This window comes from Acinonyx jubatus, chromosome B1 (assembly GCF_027475565.1).
Source record: "Acinonyx jubatus isolate Ajub_Pintada_27869175 chromosome B1, VMU_Ajub_asm_v1.0, whole genome shotgun sequence".
Classification (NCBI taxonomy): domain Eukaryota; kingdom Metazoa; phylum Chordata; class Mammalia; order Carnivora; family Felidae; genus Acinonyx; species Acinonyx jubatus.
The window spans coordinates 130,881,642-130,904,340 of NC_069382.1; the positions used below are offsets into that span (position 1 = coordinate 130,881,642).

Consider the following 22,699-nt stretch of genomic DNA (forward strand, 5'->3'; position numbering starts at 1 on the left):
TACAAAAGAAGTTACACGGAGATCCCTGCCCCTTACATTAAGTGAGGATACAGTGAGAAGATGTCAACAGGGAACTAGGAAGACGGTCTTGAGAATGTGGTCGTGCTATTGCCTTGATCTTGGACTTCCACCTTTCAGAACTGTGAGAAATTTCTGTTGTTTATAAGCCACCCAGTCTGTGATATTTTGTTCACAGCATCCCAATCAGACTAGGACAATCCCTCACTTTTTTCCCTTTTTTTACTCACTATTCAGGTCTTGTGTGAATTCTTCTCTTAGCTCCTTCATTCTAAACTGCAGTCCCCCTTTATCCTTCTTATAATAAATAGTCTGTGGATACCTTTATAGTGCTGGCCAAAGTTCTTACAACTTAATCTGAGTGGTTATTTGAATAATGTCAGTTCCCAATTAGACAGTTAAGGTCCAAGAGGACCAGAACCATCTGTTTGGCCCACCATTGTAATCCCATCCCCAGCACTATGCCTGGCACATAGCAGGTGCTCTAGATATTTTAGTTAGAAGTTGCAGAATTCATGGTGTATAGGGGAGAGGGTGTGCTTCTTAACTCTACAAGAGTGTTTTATCAGCAGGACACATACCATCGACACACCAAAAGTGAACTGCCTGAAGGGTTACATCATTGTGTAATAAGGAAGTTGCTCTTTTCAACTTTAAGATAACAAGAGAACTAAATATGGAAGAAGGAAAGACTGTACAAATGAATGTAAAGTGAAACCACTATCACAGAGTTTTCCACCATGGACCAACTCACACTGTTAGGCTGAAAATGGAAGATTCAGTTTAAGAGTTGCCATGAATCAAGGTGATCCAAAATGGCATTGACAGCTGCAGGTGACACCTGGGTTTTGGAAATTAGGTAGAAGCATTTGGTAATATAAATCATCCCTCACTGATGCCCTAAGAGGCCACAAGGTAATCAGAGACCATTAGGACTCAAAATCAAATTTACCTGGAGGGGTATGGCATGGGACCACATGAGGAGATAGAAGCAGTAGCAAATTTAAATGGATACTAAATTCTGCTAGATACCAATAAGTAAATTAAGATAATTGTACTATTTACATGTATACTTCAAACTCTAAGTGAAAAAAAAAACGGAAACCTATCATTTCTACTCTTTTATAAGCACATTCTCAAGTTTCCAGAATGATCTTCAGTTTTTGCTTCTGAAGACGAAGCCACCCTCATTTCTTCCCACCCACTTGCCCCTAGCCACAGGTAAGCTGAGCCAGGAAGGGCTTGAATCAGGGACTTCTCAGGCAGTCCAGTCCCAAAGCTTTAAATACCTACTGTATGCAAACACAGACCAAAGTTATCATTTCCAGTCTTAACAGTTTCTCTGAGCCGGTCTCAGAGACTTGTCGAGTCTACCTGGACAAATAATGGCATCTCAAACTAGGTATCTGATCTACTCAGAGCTCTTGCCTTTCCCTCCAAACTTGCTACACCAAGGTCAACTCCACCTCAGTAGCAGCTATCATCCCAGCATCCACACCTACCAAGTTAAAAAAAAAAAAATCCTTGATGCCTCACTTTCCCTCACCTCAGTCTCACTCCCATCTCTAATCGATCAAAGTCCTACCAGTTCCCAGTCAAAAACATCCAGAAATCTGCCCAGTGTGCACCAAGCCCACTCTTATCATCCTACTCTAAGCCATCATCATTTCTCAGCCCTTAACTGGTCTCCCTGCTTCAACCCTTGCCCCTTCAAGCCTTTTTCCACCCAGAAGCCAGAATTATTATTTTTTTTTTTTTAAAGGAAGATTTATCACTGTTATGCTCAAGATGGTCCAGCGGTATCCATTCCTACTTAACAAGCAGAAGTAGAAAGATCACAGTACTGAGGGTGCTAGCTCTGGCTCTGTTACTAATTATAATAAATCTTGGCAAAATCAAGTGATTTCACCCGCCTAGGCCTTCCTACCAAATGAAAGGGCTGTATGTTTAGCTTCACAAGTCTAATATTCTAAATCCAATATATTTAAAATGCCCATCTCAGCATATTCCATTTGTCTGTTTCAATAAAACATCTATTTCCTAAATCCTGTATCTAACTCTCTCTCCCTCCCTCCCCCTCCGTCTCTCCCTCTCTCAGGGTCCATGCTCAGAAGCACAACACAGAAATACCACAGCGCCTCTCTCACATCCGTTTGTTATCTTTAGGCAGAAAGGGGAGACAGCGAGGAACCTCAGCCTTCCATTTGGGCAGGTCCATCTCCAATGGGGCGACTCTACACCTGGAAGGCACCCATGTAAGATCGCTGAGGCCTGGCTGTACCCTCACGGATCACTTCACGCCACTACACATCTCCCAGCTGATACAGAAGAACTAACACGCCCCCAGAAAGACCAAGTGCAGATTTTTGTGAGCCAGGCCTCTAGGTGGTCATAATATTGACCTGCTGATCACTTTCTTTCCTGTAGATTTTAGGAAAAACTAACTTTTTTTTTTAAGTTTATTTATTTTTGAGACAGAGAGAGACAGAGCATGAATGGGGGAGGGGCAGAGAGAGAGGCAGACACAGAATCGGAAACAGGCTCCAGGCTCTGAGCCATCAGCCCAGAGCCCGAAGCGGGGCTTGAACTCACGGACTGTGAGATCGTGACCTAAGCCGAAGTTGGACGCTCAACCGACTGATCCACCCAGGCGCCCCAGGAAAGACTTTTAACTATGAAGATGACTTATTCCAGAGAAGAATACCATTTTTTAGGAGAAACAACTAAAATGTACAAACCATGTTCATCTCCCACAAAAGGAAAGGACTGTGTAAGGAATTCACATGTACGTGGCTTGAGAATGAAAGAGAGCCAAGCAGACAAGAGGATTTTCCCAATTTGGTTCACTTTTTAAAAATACTGTTTCATGGAAGCCACGGGGAAGGGGGTGGAGATGAACAAACAAACCGCAAAACCCTCACACTCAAAAAGCCAGGAAAGAAAACCTCCTCTGACTTGCCTTAGGACAAATTAAGCAAATAAAGGAAAACCACTTAGCTACCCCCACACCCCTTCTCGCAGGGGCACCAACAGCCGATTTCCTCTATCCCCATTCTCTATCCTTCTGCCCCAATGCCACAAACAGCCCAAGATAATTGCTAATATTCTGGTCCTAAATTCAGAGTTTAACTGCTCTGGGGCTAATTCCCTGCTTTCTCTGACGTCCCATCTCTATGCTTCCCTTTGAGTCGTGAGAATATTAAAATTTGATACTTTAATCCAACCTATACTTTTTAACATTCATTTCAAGGAGAGGGAGAGAGACGGGAAGGGGCAAAGAGAAAAAGAGACAGAGAATCCCAAGCAGGCTCTCGTCAGTGCAGCGCCCCATGCGGAGCTTAATCTCACAATCTCACAATCCCACAATCTGTGAGATCATGACCTGAGCCAAGATCAAGAATCGGCTGCCTTGGCACAAAAACAGACACGCAGATCAATGCAACAGAATAGAGAACCCAGAAATGGATGCACAAACGTATGGCCAACTAATCTTTGACAAAGCAGGAAAGAATATCCAATGGAATAAAGACAGTTTCTTCATCAAGTGGTGCTGGGAAAACCGGACAGTGACATGCAGAAGAATGAACCTGGACCACTTGCTTACACCACACACAAAAATAAACTCAAAATGGATGAAAGACCTAAATGTAAGACAGGAAGCCATCAAAATCCTTGAGGAGAAAGCAGGCAAAACCTCTCTGATCTTGGCCGCAGCAACTTCTTATTCAACACATCTCGAGAGGCAAGGGAAACAAAAGCAAAAATGAACTATTGGGACCTCATCAAAATAAAAAGCTTCTGCACAGCAAAGGAAACAATCAGCAAAACTAAAAGGCAACCAACAGAATGGGAGAATGTATTTGCAAACGACATACTGGATAAAGGGTTAGTATCCAAAATCTATAAAGAACACATCAAACTCAACACCCAAAAAAACAAATAATCCAGTGAAGAAATGGGAACAAGACATGAACAGACACTTCTCCAACGAAGACATCCAGATGGCCAACTGACACATGAAAAAATGCTGAACATCATTCATCATCAGGGAAATACAAATCAAAACCACAATGAGATACCACCTCACACCTACCAGAATAGCTAACATTAACAACTCAGGCAACAACAGATATTGGCGAGGATGCGGAGAAAGAGGATCTCTTTTGCACTGCTGGTGGGAATGCAAGCTGGTGCAGCCACACTGGAAAACAGTATGGAGGTTCCTCAAAAACCTAAAAATAGAACTACCCTACAACCCAGCAATTGCACTACTAGGTGTTTATCCAAGGGATACAGGTGTGCTGTTTCAAAGGGGCACATGCTCCCCCATGTTTACAGCAGCACTATCAACAATAGCCAAAGTATGGAAACAGCCCAAATGTCCATCGATGGATGAATGGATAAAGAAGATGTGGTATAAATATACAATGGAGTATTACTCGGCAATCAAAAAGAATGAAATCTTGCCATTTGCAACTACGTGGATGGAACTGGAAGGTATGATGCTAAGCGAAATTAGTCAGAGAAAGACAAATATCGTATGACTTCACTCATATGAGGACTTTAAGAGACAAAACAGATGAACGTAAGGGAAAGGAACATAAAAATAATTTAAAAACAGGGAGGAGGATAAAACATAAAAGACTCTTAAATATGGAGAACAAACAGAGGGTTCCTGGAGGGCTTGTGTGAGGGGGGATGGGCTAAATGGGAAAGGGGCATTAAGGAATCTACTCCTGAAATCAGTGTTGCACTATATGCTAACTAATTTGGAGGTAAATTTAAAAAATAAAATAAAATATAAAATAAAATAAAACTGATTTCAAATTAAAAAAAGAGTCGGCTGCTTAGCCAACTGAGCCACCCAGGTGCCTCAAATTCAACCTACACTTTTAAAAAAATATTTAAAAATACCCATTTTATCAGGTGTGTGAAGTTAATGTTAAGTCTATGAAACGTGAGATATTAGATAAAAGAGCTAAACAGATCTGAAACCTAGTCAGATTAACACTAATACCCCTGATTTCCAGATTTATTCCCCCTTCATTCCAAGAGCTTAACGCTGAATCCCCCCCTTCACATAGGCTGCCCTGAGCCCTCCATCTCCAGGGGCTCAAGGCAGTCGGCACCACAGCTGCCAGCAGCCCAAGAACCCTGAGCAGAAACTAGACGGAGCCACCACCATGTTAAAATGAATGCTAACTGGGAACACAGCACAGGCCCAAGATGAAAGGTTCACATCTGCTCAAACTGTTGACAGCAGATGACCTTGGGCCAAGAAAACCCCATGCTCCAATCACCAAACCTATAGAGGATTTTGTTCCTTTCAAATATCCATTCAGAAAATATCCCAGGGCCATCTAGCATGGTCCTATGGCCTAACATATTACATCTGAGGAGCTTTGAGACCTTGGAGAAATCTCAACTTGGCTTATCTTTTCTTCACCAAGAAAGCAAAAAGTTGACTAGGATTCTCTCCCCTGGAAGGTCTATTAGAAATCCCATTGGTTCAATTTACCTAGGTTCACCGCTTTATGATGACCACTTGAAACTTTCTCCTAGGCACCAAATAGTAGATAGTTTGGACTCCACTGACCTCTAACTGTTTCATGTGTGGAGGCTGATGTACACACTAGACTGTCATCTCTCCTGGGGCAGCACCAATACTTGCCTGGCATCCCACCCTGCGCTTAAGCATATGGTGGAGCATTTGGCAGACAATGCAAATATTTGCTAATTTGCCTTAAACTTGTTTTAAAGCAATTTTTAGTGGCATGGTTTTTTGTTTTTAAAGAAAATATGTTTAAATTTCCCCTTTATCTGTTTTTTAAACTAGGAAAACAGTTATTTGATAAATAAGGCAAAGAAAATCCCACTAAATTCTTTACTGTCTGAATTATAAGGCAGGCTGGCTGACTGACCATTGTGAGGGAAGATCTCACTTCATTTCACTCTAACTTAATTTGCTGCCTACCTCTCCCCCTAGCCCAGCACACAATGTTTAGTAAATATCATTACAGTGAATTTTCATAACTTATGGGAGTTATGAGTTCTGCCATTTTGGCCATTTCTACCACTTGTTTTCCTCCCGCTTTCCCATTTTTCCTCAGCCTCCAAATAAGTCACATGGTGAAAACATCCAGAGACACTCCATCTCAACAGCTGACTGTGGATGGAGCCATAACCTCTTTAAACCAAAAGCTGACACCCCAGAGGAACAGATTTTCCTTCTTCAAGATAAGGGTTATCTTTCCAGTTAAGCATCCTGGAGTCTGTTTTGGTTTTGTTTTTAAACCTTAAGGAATTTTACCTTCTAGCACTAGGTAAGACTGATATCTGGGTGCCCACAAAAGCCTTTGAGCAATGGATATGCAAATTAGAATGTTTATACAATAGCTGTGACTAAACCAAGGACATTACCTTAACAGATAAGCTTCAAGACAAATTCACTTCAAACATTTCACTTTGCACTACTAATCTGAATTTTGGAGTAACTAACTGGTGCTAATTTAGAATTCCAGTGATAAGATGTGTGCTCTGATTCTCTTCATTCAAACACAATGCTGCCATTTACAAAGGAGCAGAAAAAGGAATTTCTTCTTTGTTTAAAAAGATAAAGTATTTTGGTTACTTGAAAAAGCCAGAGTTGAATAACATTCTGTATTATATTTGTGACTCACTTTCAAATGAGAGGTCACCATACCCCCACTCCTTTTTTAGGTGGTAAATAAAACAGAACTTCAGTTTCAGAGTTTCTTATAATTTACAGGGAAATCTTTATAATCTTTAGAAATACTTTGCCTTCAACATTTTAACCTCTTACTTTCACTTTTGTATGGTTTAGATCTCAGAAAAACTAACTGGGGTAGAGGAAGTCTTAACTTTTTTTTTGCTCTACAATGTCAGTGTTCCCCCAAACAAACAAAAACAATAGCTCAAAACCTTCCTGAAACTTTATGATAAATACCGTGATTGGGTTGTAGATTATAAAACGGAGCGAACGGTACTCATGATCTCTATATTTTACAGCATGTAAGTTATGGCCCAATAAAAATACTTTTTTAAAGACCTTCCTGAAAATCACATTTCAGTATCCGTCATCAGCAATTTAGCTCAGACCTGAGTTCTCTTGGGTCAACATGATCCCAAAGCCAAAAAGGAGTTTCACAACCCAAAAGCCATTGACATCCATGCCCCCAATTCTCCAGAACCTTCCATCTCAAATTTTCCTTCACACCAGAATTGTCCCAGATACAAAATTTCACTCACCTCAACCGACTGAGAAGGCATCTTCAGCTTGGTGAGCTTGGCTTTCGCAGGCACTTTTAAGTCTGTTTTTTCAAAGGTCTGCTGCCGGTAGTCCTCCGGCAGTGGTTTCAGTTCAGGAGACTCACTTGGAGCCTGATCTTGACCATCCATGGGCCGGACATAAGCCGTGGGCTTCTGCTGCATTGCCACAGTTTTTGAGGGGAGGGAAGGTGGGGGGAAAGTCTGAGAAGGTGGCTGGGGAGGGGCTATCCCAAGGCTGGCAACTGCCACTAAACTGTCTTGAGGGGTCTCTTTATCATGGACCTTGACCACTAGGTCTTTGGGAGATTTGGCCGGGCAATAGCCTTTATTGTTACTGCTACTGCTGTGAACCTTGTTGCTTCCTTGTGTCCTGGGAAGAGTCTGCTGGTTGGAATGTACAGGTGACAAGGGGGCCACTGGGGAAGGCAAAGAGAGCAAGGGAGAGAGCTCCCTCTCTGGAGCAGAGTCTGTCACCAAAGCACAGCGGTCTCCATCAGCTCTGCGGTCACCTTTTTTGTGATGAGCAGAGCCGCACCCCTCCTGACCGAGGCGATCTTGGGTCAGGTGCTGGCTGTCTGGTGGGCCATAGCCTCTGACATGAGGATTTGACATTGGTTCCATTCTTGGCTGTGCCATCTTTGGATTGTGGCTGATGTTACCAACAGGAAGTGGTCCGGAGGCAGGAGTGTTAATAGGCTGGTGGTGGGCACTGGTGTGGAAGGGGTGGGGTGGAATGCTGCTCCCCTTCTCAGGAAATGAAGGATATCTTGGCTTTCCCAACCTATTTTCAGAAGCATCCAAGCGATGAGGGTGGGACTTGGTACTGAGGAACTCCTTCATTTCTTCATAGTTTCCCAACATGTTCTGTATTCGACTGGATAGCTCATCACCTTTTTCTGTCTGAAAAAGGAAAGACAGCAGAGTTAGATACCAGAAAAAAAAAAAATCTAAGGAAAACCACTATTTAATAAACAATGTTACATAATACCATTTAAAAGGGGAAAAATAACCACAAAACTTCAATTTAATGTGACAGGAAACGTAACATGAAATTTAAACTCAGTTCCCCTGTTGAGAAGCCTGTCACGGACAAATATTACTAAAGACAAGAGACTGACATTACAAAAGACTATAAACTTTGGTAATTTGCACAACAATGTTCAGAGAATTTTCATAGTTTGTTTTCAAAACCAACCTAAGATAAGTTGTCTTATTTTCATGTTTGTGACCCTTGTTCAAACTCATTTTCAATGCAGAGTTAAATACGGTGATAAATCAGACTTTCTAGTATTCAATAAATACCTTGTAGGGCTCTCCAAAAAGGGGGATCTTTTCAGGAAATGCCTCTTTCTCTTGGTGAGCTTCCTGGTTGCGTCTTTCCTTCTCTCTAATTCGAAGCAGATTTCTGTCTTCATTGTACAAGCTGTTTCAGATGCCACAAAAGAACAAAAACAATAAAATTTATCATGTCCAAAGTTTTGCTATGCATATGTAGATGTGTGAAGGAGGCCAGGATAGGTTAACAAGAAGGTATGACAAGGGAGATGTTTTCAAGAAAGCTTAAGTCCCCTCAACCCACTCCTGGATTAAGGCTGTGACCCTCCAGCTGCGGTTCCTGGCTCCAGAAACCTAAGCATTCACTCTGGAATACTGCCTTCATGGCTCAGGACTGATTCCAAACTGAACAGTCTTTTATAGGCAGTCATGGAAGAGAGACAAGATTAATGATATTTTTACTTTCAGCTTGCAAAATATGGGGTAGAGGTAGAAGCTTTTCATCTGAAGGAGTCAGCAGGATGTGAACTTTAAAAAGGCTGTTTTCCTGGATCAGTATTATACATTCTGGAAGATTAAAATCAAAAGGCTTATTTCATAATTAAAAGATTACCAACCACCCCAAACAGCATTTACTTTATTCTCAGCTTATTCTACTGGGAGTGTCTTGGCATGTAAATCCGAAAAGATAATTTTTACTTCTCATTTCAAACGTCAAGGATGGGAAAATCCAATTGTAGATGTCATCTCTACCTACCGAGAAGTCTGATAATCTGCTTGCCCTAAACCACATAAAACTATATCCTACATCCTTTTAAACCACATAAAAATACATCCTAAATCATCAGCCCTGGCACCAAAGGGGTTAAAAATGCATTCACTGACAAATAAATTGCAGAGATGGAAACCAAAAAGAGTGCGGTTTTAGCCAGCATATAAACCAAAAGTGGGCTTGCCTCAGGTGGGCAACACAGGCCACACCCTCTCGACCCCCCACAAGGTGATGTATGAGAATAACGAAAATAAGAACTATAAGCCAACTTTTGTCCTCATAACACTTCCTTCTAGGGTATCTACTGAATCCTTTCCCTCAACATTATGTAAATAAATAAGTAGGAAATTTTTCAATTGTCTTGCCAAGACAATATATACCTTTAGAAACTTGCCCCCATCTCAGACACCCCTTTTCCTGGCCTCTCTGCTCTCATGTCTCTTTATTTCCTCTGGCAAGAGCCTACTAACTGGTCTCTCTGCCTCCCCAACATCTTGTCCCTCTAAATTAACCTTCTCATGGAAAGAAATCCAATCTAAAACTCTGGTTTTTGTGGCACTATCCATATTTTAAAATAACAAGAATTGGACAGCTCTTTGCTGCTGCAGAATAAACTCTAAATCTTTGCTTTGGCATTAAAATTCCCCCATAATCGGGTACAGATCTACTCTAGATATTATCCTACTGTCTCTAGATATTATCCTACTGTCTCCCTTGCAGGCCTGCCACAAGCATTCTCTTGACAGTCATGTCCATTCCCCAAACATACCCTGTTAAAGATACCCTCTTGCTCCAATCCCCACCCCAAAAACCCTGACTGATATCCAATTCTTCAGGACCAGCTTACACACAAAATATGATTCTCCTGCAGACCACGTCTATATTCCAGGCATACCAGACTATTCCCTGCTCCTCACTGACATCCTGAACTTCAATGCTTTCATTCTAAGCAATTTCCTCTGCTTCTCTCTCAACCTCACACCCCCATCCCCAATTTTCAGCCACCAGCAAATCTCTGGAGTGAAGGTTCCAGTGTTACTCACCCTAAAGGGTTCCTCAAATCCACCAAGTATGTGCTGATAGAACATACTGATTGCTTCTCTCTCCTCCTCCCCTTCCCCCTAGAATGTGAACTCCATCAAAATAGAACGACTCATATTTCTCTCTTTCCTGATACTAAAGCATGGTACTTTGCATTGAAGCTTATCATTTAAGTATTTTTTTAATTAAAAAAAAAAAACAGCTGCTATTGCTTACAGTATATTTTTAAAAACTTACTTGTAATTATAAAACAAACAAAAAAACGCTGAAAGACACATGCAAAAACAATTTTTAAAAAATAGTCATCGGGGTGCCTGGGTGGCTCAGTCAGTTAAGCGTCCGACTTCGGCTCAGGTCATGATCTCACGGTCCGTGAGTTCGAGCCCTGCGTCGGGCTCTGGGCTGACAGCTCAGAGCCTGGAGCCTGCTTCAGATTCTGTGTCTCCCTCTCTCTCTGACCCTCCCCCGTTCATACTCTGACTCTGTCTCAAAAATAAATAAATGTTAAAAAAATAAAATAAAATAAAATAAAATAAATAAAATAAAATAAAATAAAAGTCATCTAGGAGCGCCTGGGTGGCTCAGTCGGTTGAGCGCCTGACTCTGGCTCAGGTCATGATCTCAAGGCTTGAGCTTGTGGGTTCGAGCCCAACATGCGCTCTCTGCTGTCAGCGCTGAGCCCACTTCAGGATCCTCTGTCTCCCTCTCCCTCTCTCTCTCTCTCTCTCTCTCTCTCTGCTCCTTTGCCACTCATGTTCTCTCTCTCTCAACAATAAATTTTTTTTTTAAACATAGCCCTCTAAAAAGTGATTTGCAGCTATTTCTACAGCCTTAAGGTAGTGGGGGGCTAAGCTACCTGGCTAAATTCACCAGGATGTGGCAAAGAATTACCTGCTCAGACCACTGTTACCAAAAACTTTTCCTAAATGATGGATATCTCGATGTCCTACTTTCAGAGAACTACAAAGTGAACAATTTATGTCAGTCAACATACTGAAAAAAGTGAAGGAAAGAAAAACTAAACCAGAAACTAGCCATGGAGTATTCTTTAACAAAGTCTGAATCTCACATGTTTGGACAATTAGATTTATTTCTGGTTGAAAGAAGCACAGTGGACTTGATGACCACTCTGGAATTCCTTTCAATTAGCTTAGAATTTTGGTAATTCCTCGTTGGCCCAAAAAACAATCACGTAACATTAACATACATCCATGGGAGCCAATAAGAGGGTTGATCAGGAAATAACTTTCTTCTTTCAAACTTGCTTTTACAGCCACTTTGTTTACAGAGGGCGTGGGGCATGCAACTACCTCTGGGCAACCTGAACTGCCAAGTTTCTCTTTTCCAAAGCTATTTGGTACTGTACCCCGAATGGGCACGCACAAGGAGAAGCGGCCTCCCAAGGGCATCCGCTTTACCATTCTCGCCACGAAGGGAGTTCTCCCTTTTCGGATTCTGCTGGGGACAATGGCAGAGTCCCTGTGGCTTTATTGGCATGGCGTGTTCACAGCCTCTGGCTCTGCTTCATGAGTAACTGCTTCTGAATAACTGCTACCCTTGTCTCAGAAAAGGGAACCACAAATGGCTTAAGTCTCCGTTCAGGATTGAAAAGCGAGGATGTGAACAGCAGCACCTCAACCATCAGGCTGCTTGGGGTCCTCACTTAGTTTTCCTGTTGACTCCACACGTACCTTTAAGAAAAGCTACCCTGGCTTAAAATGACTGAAGTATTTCCAAATTAATCAGCACAGCCTTATCTTAGCATCTGGTACATTCCACCACGCTCGCTTCCAGGTATAAAGACTGCTATGGAAATAACGAGAAGAACCCAATTTGACAAAATTCCTAACACTGGCTTATTGCTGTGTGATTCAAATATCAAGGTACCTCCCACAGGGGAGAAATCCTATTAAATTAGGGACTCTGCTTAATTACAAGTTTTACTTCACTAGTTTAAAAAAAGTGAAAAACCTACACCAAGATTTTATTGGCAACATACATAATACTACACCAATCTTGAAACAAGCGTTGAATATATTTTTTTCTTATTATTACCCTTCGACTGAAAACCCAAAAATAGGGAGATGAGGAAAGACCACAGGAATGTCACTGATAGGATGAGTTTTAAGAGATCTAGACTTTGAGAGAGAAACTCTCTCTCACCTACCCTAGGGTCTCACTCCCTAGAGGGCAGGGGAAGGCAGAAGAGACAGGAAGTGACCAGTCCACAGTTGCCAGGACTACACAGGACAAGGTGAGACCTCATTCTTCTGGACTGTCCACCTTCTCACCTTGCAACTAACAGAGTTTTGCCAACTGTACTAGGTAGGGAGCTTTCTGGTTTATTTGGCTTTTACTTATTGTAAGTTTGCAATGGCTTCAAGGATGGTTTGTTCAAGTTCGTAAGCAAATTTTTTCATGAGTATCTTCTTTTTCTTGGTTCTATTCTGACATCGGGGGAAACACAAATTTTAAAAATATTAACGCAAGTAGTAGCATGAGTAAGTAAATCACTGTTCAGCCTTATATGTCATTGTTTTTAACTCAAGGTACAAGCAAAGAGCGAGTGGATAGAATTTTAAATGAGGGGATTTTAGGTAGCAGTACATGTCCTACAAGATTCACAAACTGTTAATTACCTTTGAATAATTACAAGCTGACTACCACTTCATTTAATTAAAGGTGGCATTTTTCCTCTGTTGTGGAGGAGAAAATATTCTCCCTCATGGGATAACCTCATCCCAACATCAGCATTTCACTGTTAGACTTTCTCACGGTTCCATGCAGAATGGAGTGAGCTAGGAGTTCTCCTTCCCTTTGCATTAGATGAGAGGTTCCCAAACCAGCAAGCATTAGCATCACGCGGCGGGGGGTGGGGGGGGAGAGGGGGGAGGGGGGGAATCAGAACACAGAGGGCAAAGACCTGCCTCCAGAGTTTCTGAGTCAGTAGATCTAACGCAGGGCCTGAGATATGCACGTGTAACAGATTTCTAGGTGGTCCTGAGGAGCACAAGATAGTACACTCTTCTCGGGCTATGTGGAGCACTCGAACAAAGCTTACCGAAAAACAAGAGCAATGAAGACAGCAACAGCAGCAGAGCCTAGCACGTCCACCACTTAGCATCTGTTGTTCAGTCGGCACTGATTCAGGCACAGCACATCAGTCTCCTATTTAATTTTCACAACAACTCTGTGAGAGGGAGATTATTAACCCCATTTTCCAGGTGAATGAAAAGAAAGCTCAGAGATTAACCTGCTATTAAATAATAGACCTTAAAATTCGAATGCAGATCTGCTTGGCACCAAAGCGTGTGCTCTTAACCACAGTTCTGCTGGCAAAGCTTTCAGGCTGTGTTAAATAGGGCAACAACAAAGAAGGTGGGCTGTGTGTTCACAATTCCTTGGTCTCAAAGAGGGACACGTCGATTAATTCAGGTTTTATCCCTGCTGGCAGAGCAATCTCGGAGCCACAAGATGCGTTTGCTTAAATGTGTCCACACAGGTCTGTCTTTGCCGAAGGACCTAACAGAGAGCCCTTTGAGAGAGGGATGGCTGGCAGCATGAAGTGGCTCCTCAAATTATAAACACTGCACTACAAATTCTCATTTTGGAACCTTTTTTGTTGTTGTTAGAGCTTTCTTGAATTTAGACTTGAGGTCACTGGCCCCATAATAACCTCTGGATTCACAAGTCATCTCCAATGTGCTAGAGGCTCTTTGCATTAATATCTTTAAAGAACAGGCTGCAAATAAACTTGTACCAAAGCAGCCATTACATGCCCAATATCAGGCACCACTCCCAGTAACTTCTGGCCACTGACCTAGGCCTCAATGCTAGTTGTCTGGTGGGCCCAGGAGTCCCTACCTGGGGAGAGAAAGACCAAGTCATGTGACGACTTCAAGTAGCTGAATGCATTCAAAAACAAGTCCACAGTGTCGAAATACCCCTGGGGAGAGGGTGCAAAATCTGCCCACCCGGCAGATATCCATGAGTTCCACGGAAAGTCTGCTTTAAGTATTCTAAATCAGGGGATTCCTTTCAGGAGCCACGTTGTTGCTTTTGGATCATACGCTACCGTCCACCATCTATCTGCAAAGGTTGCAGCGCTGATACACCAAAAGGATCTCTGCGAACGGCAACAAACCACCTCCTGCCACTTTTTTTTTTTTTTTTTTTTTTTTAAGTGAACTAGAAGGACCAAAGGGGGAAGCACAGGCCTCACATCCCAGGGCCCAGTGTGCCCTGCAGAACACAACCGCACGAGACATCACTGCGCTGGCCTGCACCACCCATGTCTTCGGTGACAGAATCCCACCATTCTCATCCACGCAGGAGCTGGGATGAAGCCTGGAAGTCTAAAACAAGCCAGGATAGGATGCTCTCACTTTCAGAGAGGTTGTGAAATTCCTGAGGAATTCGGAGCTGCCCATTCAGCCCCTGAATGCAGTCATTTAGTCAACCCCATGCTGGGGCCTGTCAGGGCACATTGATTCCGACTTTTCAAATGCTCCTCCTTGGGGTTTCGGATGGACGTGTTAGAACACTGTGATAAAAATGAAGAAATCCCAGCTCTGTGAGCATTAATGAGAGCAATCCCTCTTTCTCACTTTCCCTCACACAAAAAAGGAAAGACCGTATGTGGAAGGAGGAAAAGACGGCAACAGGAAGGCCCAAGCTGAACATGAGCAGTGGGGCGGCGTGCCGGCCTGGCCATCATCTGGCTTCGAGCACCTTCTTCCAGGCTGGAGCCCACGGGCCCTGCTGCTAATCTAGGTTAGTCATGCAGGATCGGTGAATGCCACTGGGCGCTTCCATGGCAACCCTGGGCCCACGGGGCAGGCTATGCACAGCTGACTACCCATTTATCACCCTTGACTGGCCACTTCACACAGACCTGCCTCTGATAGATGGGACCAACTCTCTCTAGAACTCACGTTTAAAAGTTTAATTCTCCCTTGGGGGACAGAGTGTAATTTCTCCTGTGTATTTATCTCCCTAGGCATGGAAGAGACATTTGGCAGGAAGGAAAGGAAAAATCCTAAAATCAGCCACGTACATTAAATTTGGAAAGGAACAAGTCTTTTATACTGTTTTAGGGGAGAGTGATGCCATTCGGATTTGAATGTAGCAAGGAAGGATAAAGCAAAACGTAAAACTCTCAAGTCTGTTCACAGATGTTGGGCAACCCTGGTTTAGAGACTGGTGATATATGTGTCACAGAGGCAAAAGAACAGCAGGCTTGGGTTCTCACTCTTGTGCAAGTGACTTTTTTATTTTCAAAGCTACCCTCTATTGACTTTTTAAGTCCATCTTCTGGCCCTTTTTTCCCCATGTTCCTCTAGTCCTATAATCTAACATCCAGGGGACGTTTTTCAAACACTGGCTTTACAGAAAAAGGTCAATGTATGCTTCAAAGCACAAAATTAGTCTTGCCATTAAACTGTATCACTCATAAACACAATTTAAACATGAGAAATCAAAGTGGCTCCAAGTTTGGAAGCAGAAGAAATGTTGCTTCAAAGAATGGAGAATTGGGGCACCTGGGTGGCTCAGCTGGTTAAGCGTCCAACTTCGGCTCAGGTCATGATCTCATGGTTTGTGGGTTCGAGTCCCACATCGGGCTCTGTGCGAAAGCTCAGAGCCTGAAGCCTGCTTCAGACTCTGTGTCCCCCTCCCTCCCTCTCTCTGCCCCTCCCCCACTCATACTCTCAAAAATAAACATTTAAAAATCAAAAACAAAAAACGGAGGATTTTTTTCCTCTTTCACTTTTTGCATGGGAAAAATTTTGCAACAGGCTTTCTCACAATAAAAATCACTCCACTAAATCTTCCAGGAATTTCACCTTCATAAGAAAAAACAAAAAACAAAACAAAGAATCCTTAATTTTAAAAACAAAATCTGATTTAACATAAAAGATAAAGTATCAGCATAGTGAAAAGGCTAAATAGCACTATGCCACTGTTGTTTTCCTGGAGGCACTCCCAGGGGATCTTCTCAAAGCGACAGCTCTCTGCTGGCCACAGAAGACTGAGCCTCATTAGGATACTGAAAGAGTTGTAGGTAACTTCATTTTGCAAAATTAAATCAACCTTTAAGATATGTTGACATAATTTACAAGGAATCCTTTGAATTTCAAATTGAGACAGCCTCTACCTGGGCAAACAACTGAAAAAGTCACTTCTAATAAGAGACATGCTAATTTTTACCTTTCAAAACGAACCTGCCACGTGCCAGGTACTTTTCCGCATGCATGTTAATATGTGGCAAAGGTCCGAAAGGATTACCTTTATAAAAATCTATCAAGAAGGAGCACCAGATTAGGGTGGAGGAAGTTAACTGGTAGTGTGGTGGTTTAGGGAGTAGTTTAACATTCTTTTCGCAAGAAAGTATCCATTTGGGGCGCCTGGGTGGCTCAGTCGGTTAAGTGTCCAACTCTTGATTTTGGCTCATGATCTCACGGTTCATGAGTTTGAGCCCTGCTTGGGATTGATTCTCTCTCTCTCTCCCTCTCTCTCTCTCTGCCCCTCCCCTGCATATGCACACTCTCTCTCAAAAATAAATTTTTTTAAAAAGTGTCCATTTAATATTTGTGTGGTTAAAATTTTTTGACTGAAAACAAAAGAAACTAGGGCGCCAGGATGGGTCAGTCGGTTAAGCGTCCAATTCTTGGTTTCAGCTCAGGTCAGGATCTCACAGTTTGTGAGTTCAAGCCCTGACACTGATAACAAGAAGGCTGCTTGGGATATATTCTCTCTCTCTCTCTCTCTCTCTCTCTCTCTCTCTCTCTCTCTCTCTCCCCCCCCCCCCACCCTTTCTCTGTCTCAAAATAAACAAATAAACTTTAAAAAACAAAGAAATTGCCTTATATAACATCAAGATCAGGGCTAAAGAACAGGGTGTTGAACATTTTGGCAGTAACTCTCACTGGAAGCCCTGAAAACTGATTTTGGACCCTGGACTCCACACCTTTGATCATTATGAATAATTATAGACCCATCTGCATAAAGCAGTGTGTTAGAGACTATGTTGCAAAGTTCAAACACGAGCAGCTGTTTTTTGGAAAAGTAGTCTCACTTATAGCCTGTTTTGGTTACCTCAACAGATCATAAATATATTCCAAGAGGCACTTTTTTTACCCTATAGATGGAAAAGCACAAGAATTTGTCTTCACTGATTTTCAAAGAGCAGTGGGGGAAGCTGTGTGTGTGAGGATACACAGCCCCAACAAGGAGAGGAGAGAGGAAAGGAGACAGATGAGCTACTGCACTCCTATGTGTCCTTCTGCTACTGCACTCCAAGTCCTTCACCTTTTAAATACATTTTAAACATACATTAAAACAAACAAAAACAAACAAAAAATAAAACTAGTGCTGAGGAAGGCCGTCAAGCAAATGGAACAATTACACAAACCACACCAGTGAAAAGAAATCACTCCTGACCTTGAAGATTTGGCAATCTATGTGTGAGGGCTTAATGAAAGTTGCTTTTAATGCCATTTGAAATGAGAACATATTACTGTTACTGAGAAATTCTAGAAAATGCAGCCTCTGACAGGGGTTCCCTAAAATGCAGACAGTTCTTACTCACGTTAACTGAAAGCACATACAGAAATCACCGCCTCCCATAGGGGCAACAGGCTCACTAGAAATAAATCTGCCACCTGACGATTTATGTCCTATTTACTTATAAAGGCCCCTGGTGTTGGGAGCGACCTCAGACCACCTGCCTTACTGGCAACTGCACATTTGGCCCCAGTCAGAAGCATGGGCAGAAGCTGTTGGCTCTTCCCCCTGCAGGTCTCATCTGTACTAGAATCAACCAGAGCACTGGCCTCCCTACCATGTCATTCTTCTTACACACTCAATTGACCATTAAGGACCACATCACATACCTATAAAGTGAGGGTGGGGAAAGTCTGTATCCTTAGAGCCTCAAATTAAAAGAATGTGGTGGTTACTAAGAAAGAAGTAGACTAGCAAGCTCAAAGTTTTGGGCTTTTTTATTGCTGGTCTCATTTAATTTATACTCAAAAACGGGGGTCATTAACTCTATTAAGCATCCACAATTCAAATAAAGCGTTGTGTGGACTTCCTCATTTCTCATTTGGAGCACAGCCCCAACAGGCTCCTTGTCCTGGGCCACTCAGCTCCACACAGCTGCCTCAGTGAACTTCTAAAAATCATGAATCTGATCTTGTTATTCAGCGATTTACAACTATTCTGACCCCAATGCTCCCTACAAGATTAAAACTGACAGATGGTTAAGCCAAGCAACACCCTTCACTACCTGGCTTCAACTTACCTTTAATCTTGGGGTGGGGGCGCGCAGGTTAAGACTTCTTTCTCATTTCTCACCCAAAAATGCGCAAGACCCAGTTTTGCCCCCTTTCTCTCTTCTAGACACTATGAACACAAGGAACTGGGACGCGTGGGGAAAAGCAAAGCCCTGGTCTTGGCCAATTCTCTAATGAATTCGTCCCCTTACTTTCACAGCCTTCTGAAATATCCTTGCCTCTCCATCACAGTCCCCAGCTGGGACCTCTACTCTCACTTCCCAACCTGGCTGTGAATGATTCCTTTCTCTGGGATACATTTGTCCTCGCAAATCTGCCCATGTTTACATTTACAAAAATGAGATGGACTGTACACGTGCCAACAGATTTTCTTTATTAGACTGTGAGCGCCTTAATGGCAAGGACTATTTCTGAGAGCACAGTGCTTAGCAAAAAATGATGCTTAATATACATCATTGATTTAATGATTATATTCGAGTACTACTCAAACAATCCAGAATTGTACTGAAGTCTGCCAGTCTTATTCATTATTTGATGACAAAACATGATTCACTGTCTAATACCTAAAACCGATTTTACCAGACTGTTGTACCCATCAAATGACTTATCTCCCTTCCCAGGTCAGCCGTGAAAGCTGCCTCAGCTAACACCATATGTTTATCAGCTAATATGACAGGTTTATTCTTCAGTTTGCCGTATTACTCATAAAGCCCAAGTATACTGTAACAAAAAAAAAAGTATTGAGTAACATTTATAGCAAATACACATTTAACTTTAAAATTTTTTTCATGTTTGTTCATTTTTGAGAGAGAGAGAGAGAGAGCGCGCGCGAGCATGAGTGGGGGGAAGGACAGAGAGAGAGGGAGATACAGAATCCAAAGAAGGCTCCAGGCTCTGAGCTGTCAGCACAGAGCCTGATGTGGGACTCGAACCTGTGAACGATGGGACTCGAACTCGTGAACCGTGAGATCATGACCTGAGCTGAAGTCAGACGCTTACCGACTGAGCCACCCAGGCGCCCCTTAAATCAAGTAAGATTCAGAATGATATGAATAAGCTGTCTCTAGGACTACGACTTCACCAACAAAAATCCCACAATGAAAAATCTTTCCATGCTGCCACAAACGCATCATGGGGAAAACAAAACAAAAAATACAAGATCTAGAGAGTTTTAAAATGCAAATGAGATTATGTGGCTCCTTCCACTGCTGACAGACCGCCACAGGCTTCCCTTAGCATTCAAGATGAAAACCCAGAAGCTGGATCTATAAGGCTCCATTCCCCAGCACACCTCCTCTTAATTGCTATCTCCGGATACATTCCCCTCCCCCCTGCCCTTCTCAAATACTAGCCACATTGGCCTTCTCATGCCTGGAACGAGTGGGGCTGTGCACTGCTGATTCCCACCTGGATGCTCTGTCCAGAGAGCTGAGGGCAACGTTGTCACTAACACCTCAGGTTAAATGAGCTCTTCAGCGAGGTCCCAGATCTGAACGGGCACTTTACCCCTCCAGCACTCCACCCTCCATCTCTTTTTATCACTATCTAAAATTACCTGGTCTATTCACTTACGTGTTTAATTATGTCTGGCTCTCCACGCTCACCTCCTCCAGGAATGTGAGCTACAGATGCCCAGTCACCTTTTCTAGCTCCACACTGTATACCCAGCACTAACCCATCAGGCTAAATGAGTATTGGCTGAATGGGTGGAATTCTGCATACAGATGCAGAACCTGAAGTCGTGGTTACTTTTTAAAAACAAAACAAATCATACAATTTGAAACAAACATTTTCAAAAGATAGTGTGTTATTTTTTTTTAAAACTAGGCAGTATGGGGGCGCCTGGGTGGCTCAGTTGGTTAAGCATCTGACGTCAGCTCAGGTCATGATCTCACAGTGCGTGAGTTTGAGCCCTGCGCTGACAGCTCAGAGCCTGGCGCCTGCTTCAGATTCTGTGTCTCCCTCCCTCTCTGCCCCTCTCCCGCTTGTGCTCTGTGTCTCTCTCTCTCTCTCAAAAAATAAACATTTTTTTTTGTATTTTAAAAATACATACATACATACATACATACAAACCAGGCAGTTATGGAGATCATCCTACCAAATAACGGATTTATACATCAAATTTTTTTTTTCTAAATTTTTTTTTTCAACGTTTATTTATTTTTGGGACAGAGAGAGACAGAGCATGAACGGGGGAGGGGCAGAGAGAGAGGGAGACACAGAATTGGAAACAGGCTCCAGGCTCTGAGCCATCAGCCCAGAGCCTGACGCGGGGCTCGAACTCACGGACCGCGAGATCATGACCTGGCTGAAGTCGGACGCTTAACCAACTGCGCCACCCAGGCGCCCCTATACATCAAATTTTCAAGTACCACACAGAAAGCAAGAGACAAACCAATCATTTCCAAATTCATCTTGTGTCTCATGAGACTGCTGAAATGTCTTTAGGGAGATTGAAGGGGGGAGGGGAGCAATTCTTCTCTCAAGTAATTATTCAGGAGTAAGTTTATTTTTTGTTAAGAAGAGTCATAAGAGAGCAAACATATTAAATGGATATTTTTTGTCACTTGACATTTTGAGCACCAGATAATTCCCGACATACATCAAATTGAATGAATTACATTCTGTAGAGCAGCTTAGAAAACTGCACAGGAATTACCACTCCGAAAGGAAGAGTCCCTCCCAATGACTGAACTTCTAACACGCACATTCCAGAGAACCAATTGCACCACATATGATAAGAAGAACTGTTTGAAACTGGGCCAAGGTACCAAGCACTGCTCCAGCCAGAATAAATGCTCAGCATTTAGACTTGCTAACCAACAGCAAAAAGCAACAGGAAAAGGCTTCATTTGGGAAATGAAAGGAAAAACAATGTCTATGTATTGATAAGATAATAAGAAAACTGGCAAGAGGCGATTTATTTCTCTAAAGAATATTAAGAAACATTTATTCTTTAAATAAGTACACATCAACACATTTCAGTTACTGAACAAACCAAAACAACAGTACAGCCCCTCCTCTACTCATTTAATGAAATGTATCCCATTATGGGAGTATATCTAAAACTAAAGTCCAGGCAACACACAACTTGCAGGAGAAGCCACCGACAATTATATTTTAAACCTAGTTAAACAGGCTGCTATGGACACCCCATAAGAAGAGATAAACTTTCTACGACTGAAAAACTTGTTTTAGGTTCTAACAAACACCTGGACATAAAAAAACACAAAGATATACAACCTTATTTGCATAGCACACGAAACAGACAACTACGTAAGAATAAAGCGTTCATGTTTTTATAGAATCATCACTTTAATCTCTTGACTTCCAGTTATCTTCTTTTGGTTAACTGCACATGTCACACTTGTTTTCACAGAGAGAAAGCTTAATGTCATAAAAACTAGAGGCAGCCTCATTATTCTATTCCGTTTCATTCCACAGACATTTCAAGTAGGAAGAACAGGGAGATTATTATAGGAGAAGAAAGCTGAAAACACGTATTGGTATTTTATATGGCAACAAGCAACAATTACATGTTTCTAAATATTCTCATTTTCATCATAACCCCAGCTCACCTCCTACCACTGGCTATAATTGGCATCTCCTTAAAACTAAACAGTAAGTCATTGTTTTTCTGGAGAAGTCTCCCTTCATTTTGACCTCTGCTAAGCAGTGTTATGAGCCTTACAAAGCTTGTCAGGATTCTTTGGGCTGGATTTTGGCCCAGCCATGGACATTTATATGCAGAATATATCATCTTTTCCCCATCACTGTCAACAGGCAGTTCACTTACATGAAACAAAGGGTATTTATCAATCTTAATTAATACAGCACCCTCCACCTTCTTCAACACTGGTAAAGTAGCATGTGAGAGTTCACTTAATTTTTTCTTAAAAAAGTAAACTTCAGGAGTATTAGAGATTGTGTCTTTTATAATGCTTTAAAATTTCCATTTTTAACTCTCTATTTGAAAAGTGAAGCTAATACATCCATTGTAAGGAAACAA

General features: G+C 42.2%; 1 protein-coding gene across 8 annotated transcripts in view; it reads right to left on the minus strand.

Moving 5' to 3' along the window:
* AFF1 (ALF transcription elongation factor 1) overlaps positions 1-22,699 on the minus strand; it is a 247,651-nt gene that overhangs the window by 99,422 nt on the left and 125,530 nt on the right. For 7 of the 8 annotated variants that reach the window (XR_008296249.1, XM_053217153.1, XM_053217150.1 and 4 more), the window contains 2 exons: positions 8,611-8,731; positions 7,288-8,208 (listed from right to left, as the gene is read on the minus strand). Coding sequence is in view for 7 of the 8 variants with exons in the window: in XM_053217153.1 (XP_053073128.1) it covers positions 7,288-8,208; positions 8,611-8,731 (1,042 nt within the window). In the remaining variant the exon portion in view is untranslated. Of the gene's footprint in view, positions 1-7,287; positions 8,209-8,610; positions 8,732-13,457; positions 17,182-22,699 lie in introns of those variants that run through there. The other variant, XM_053217154.1, reaches the window with a different exon arrangement.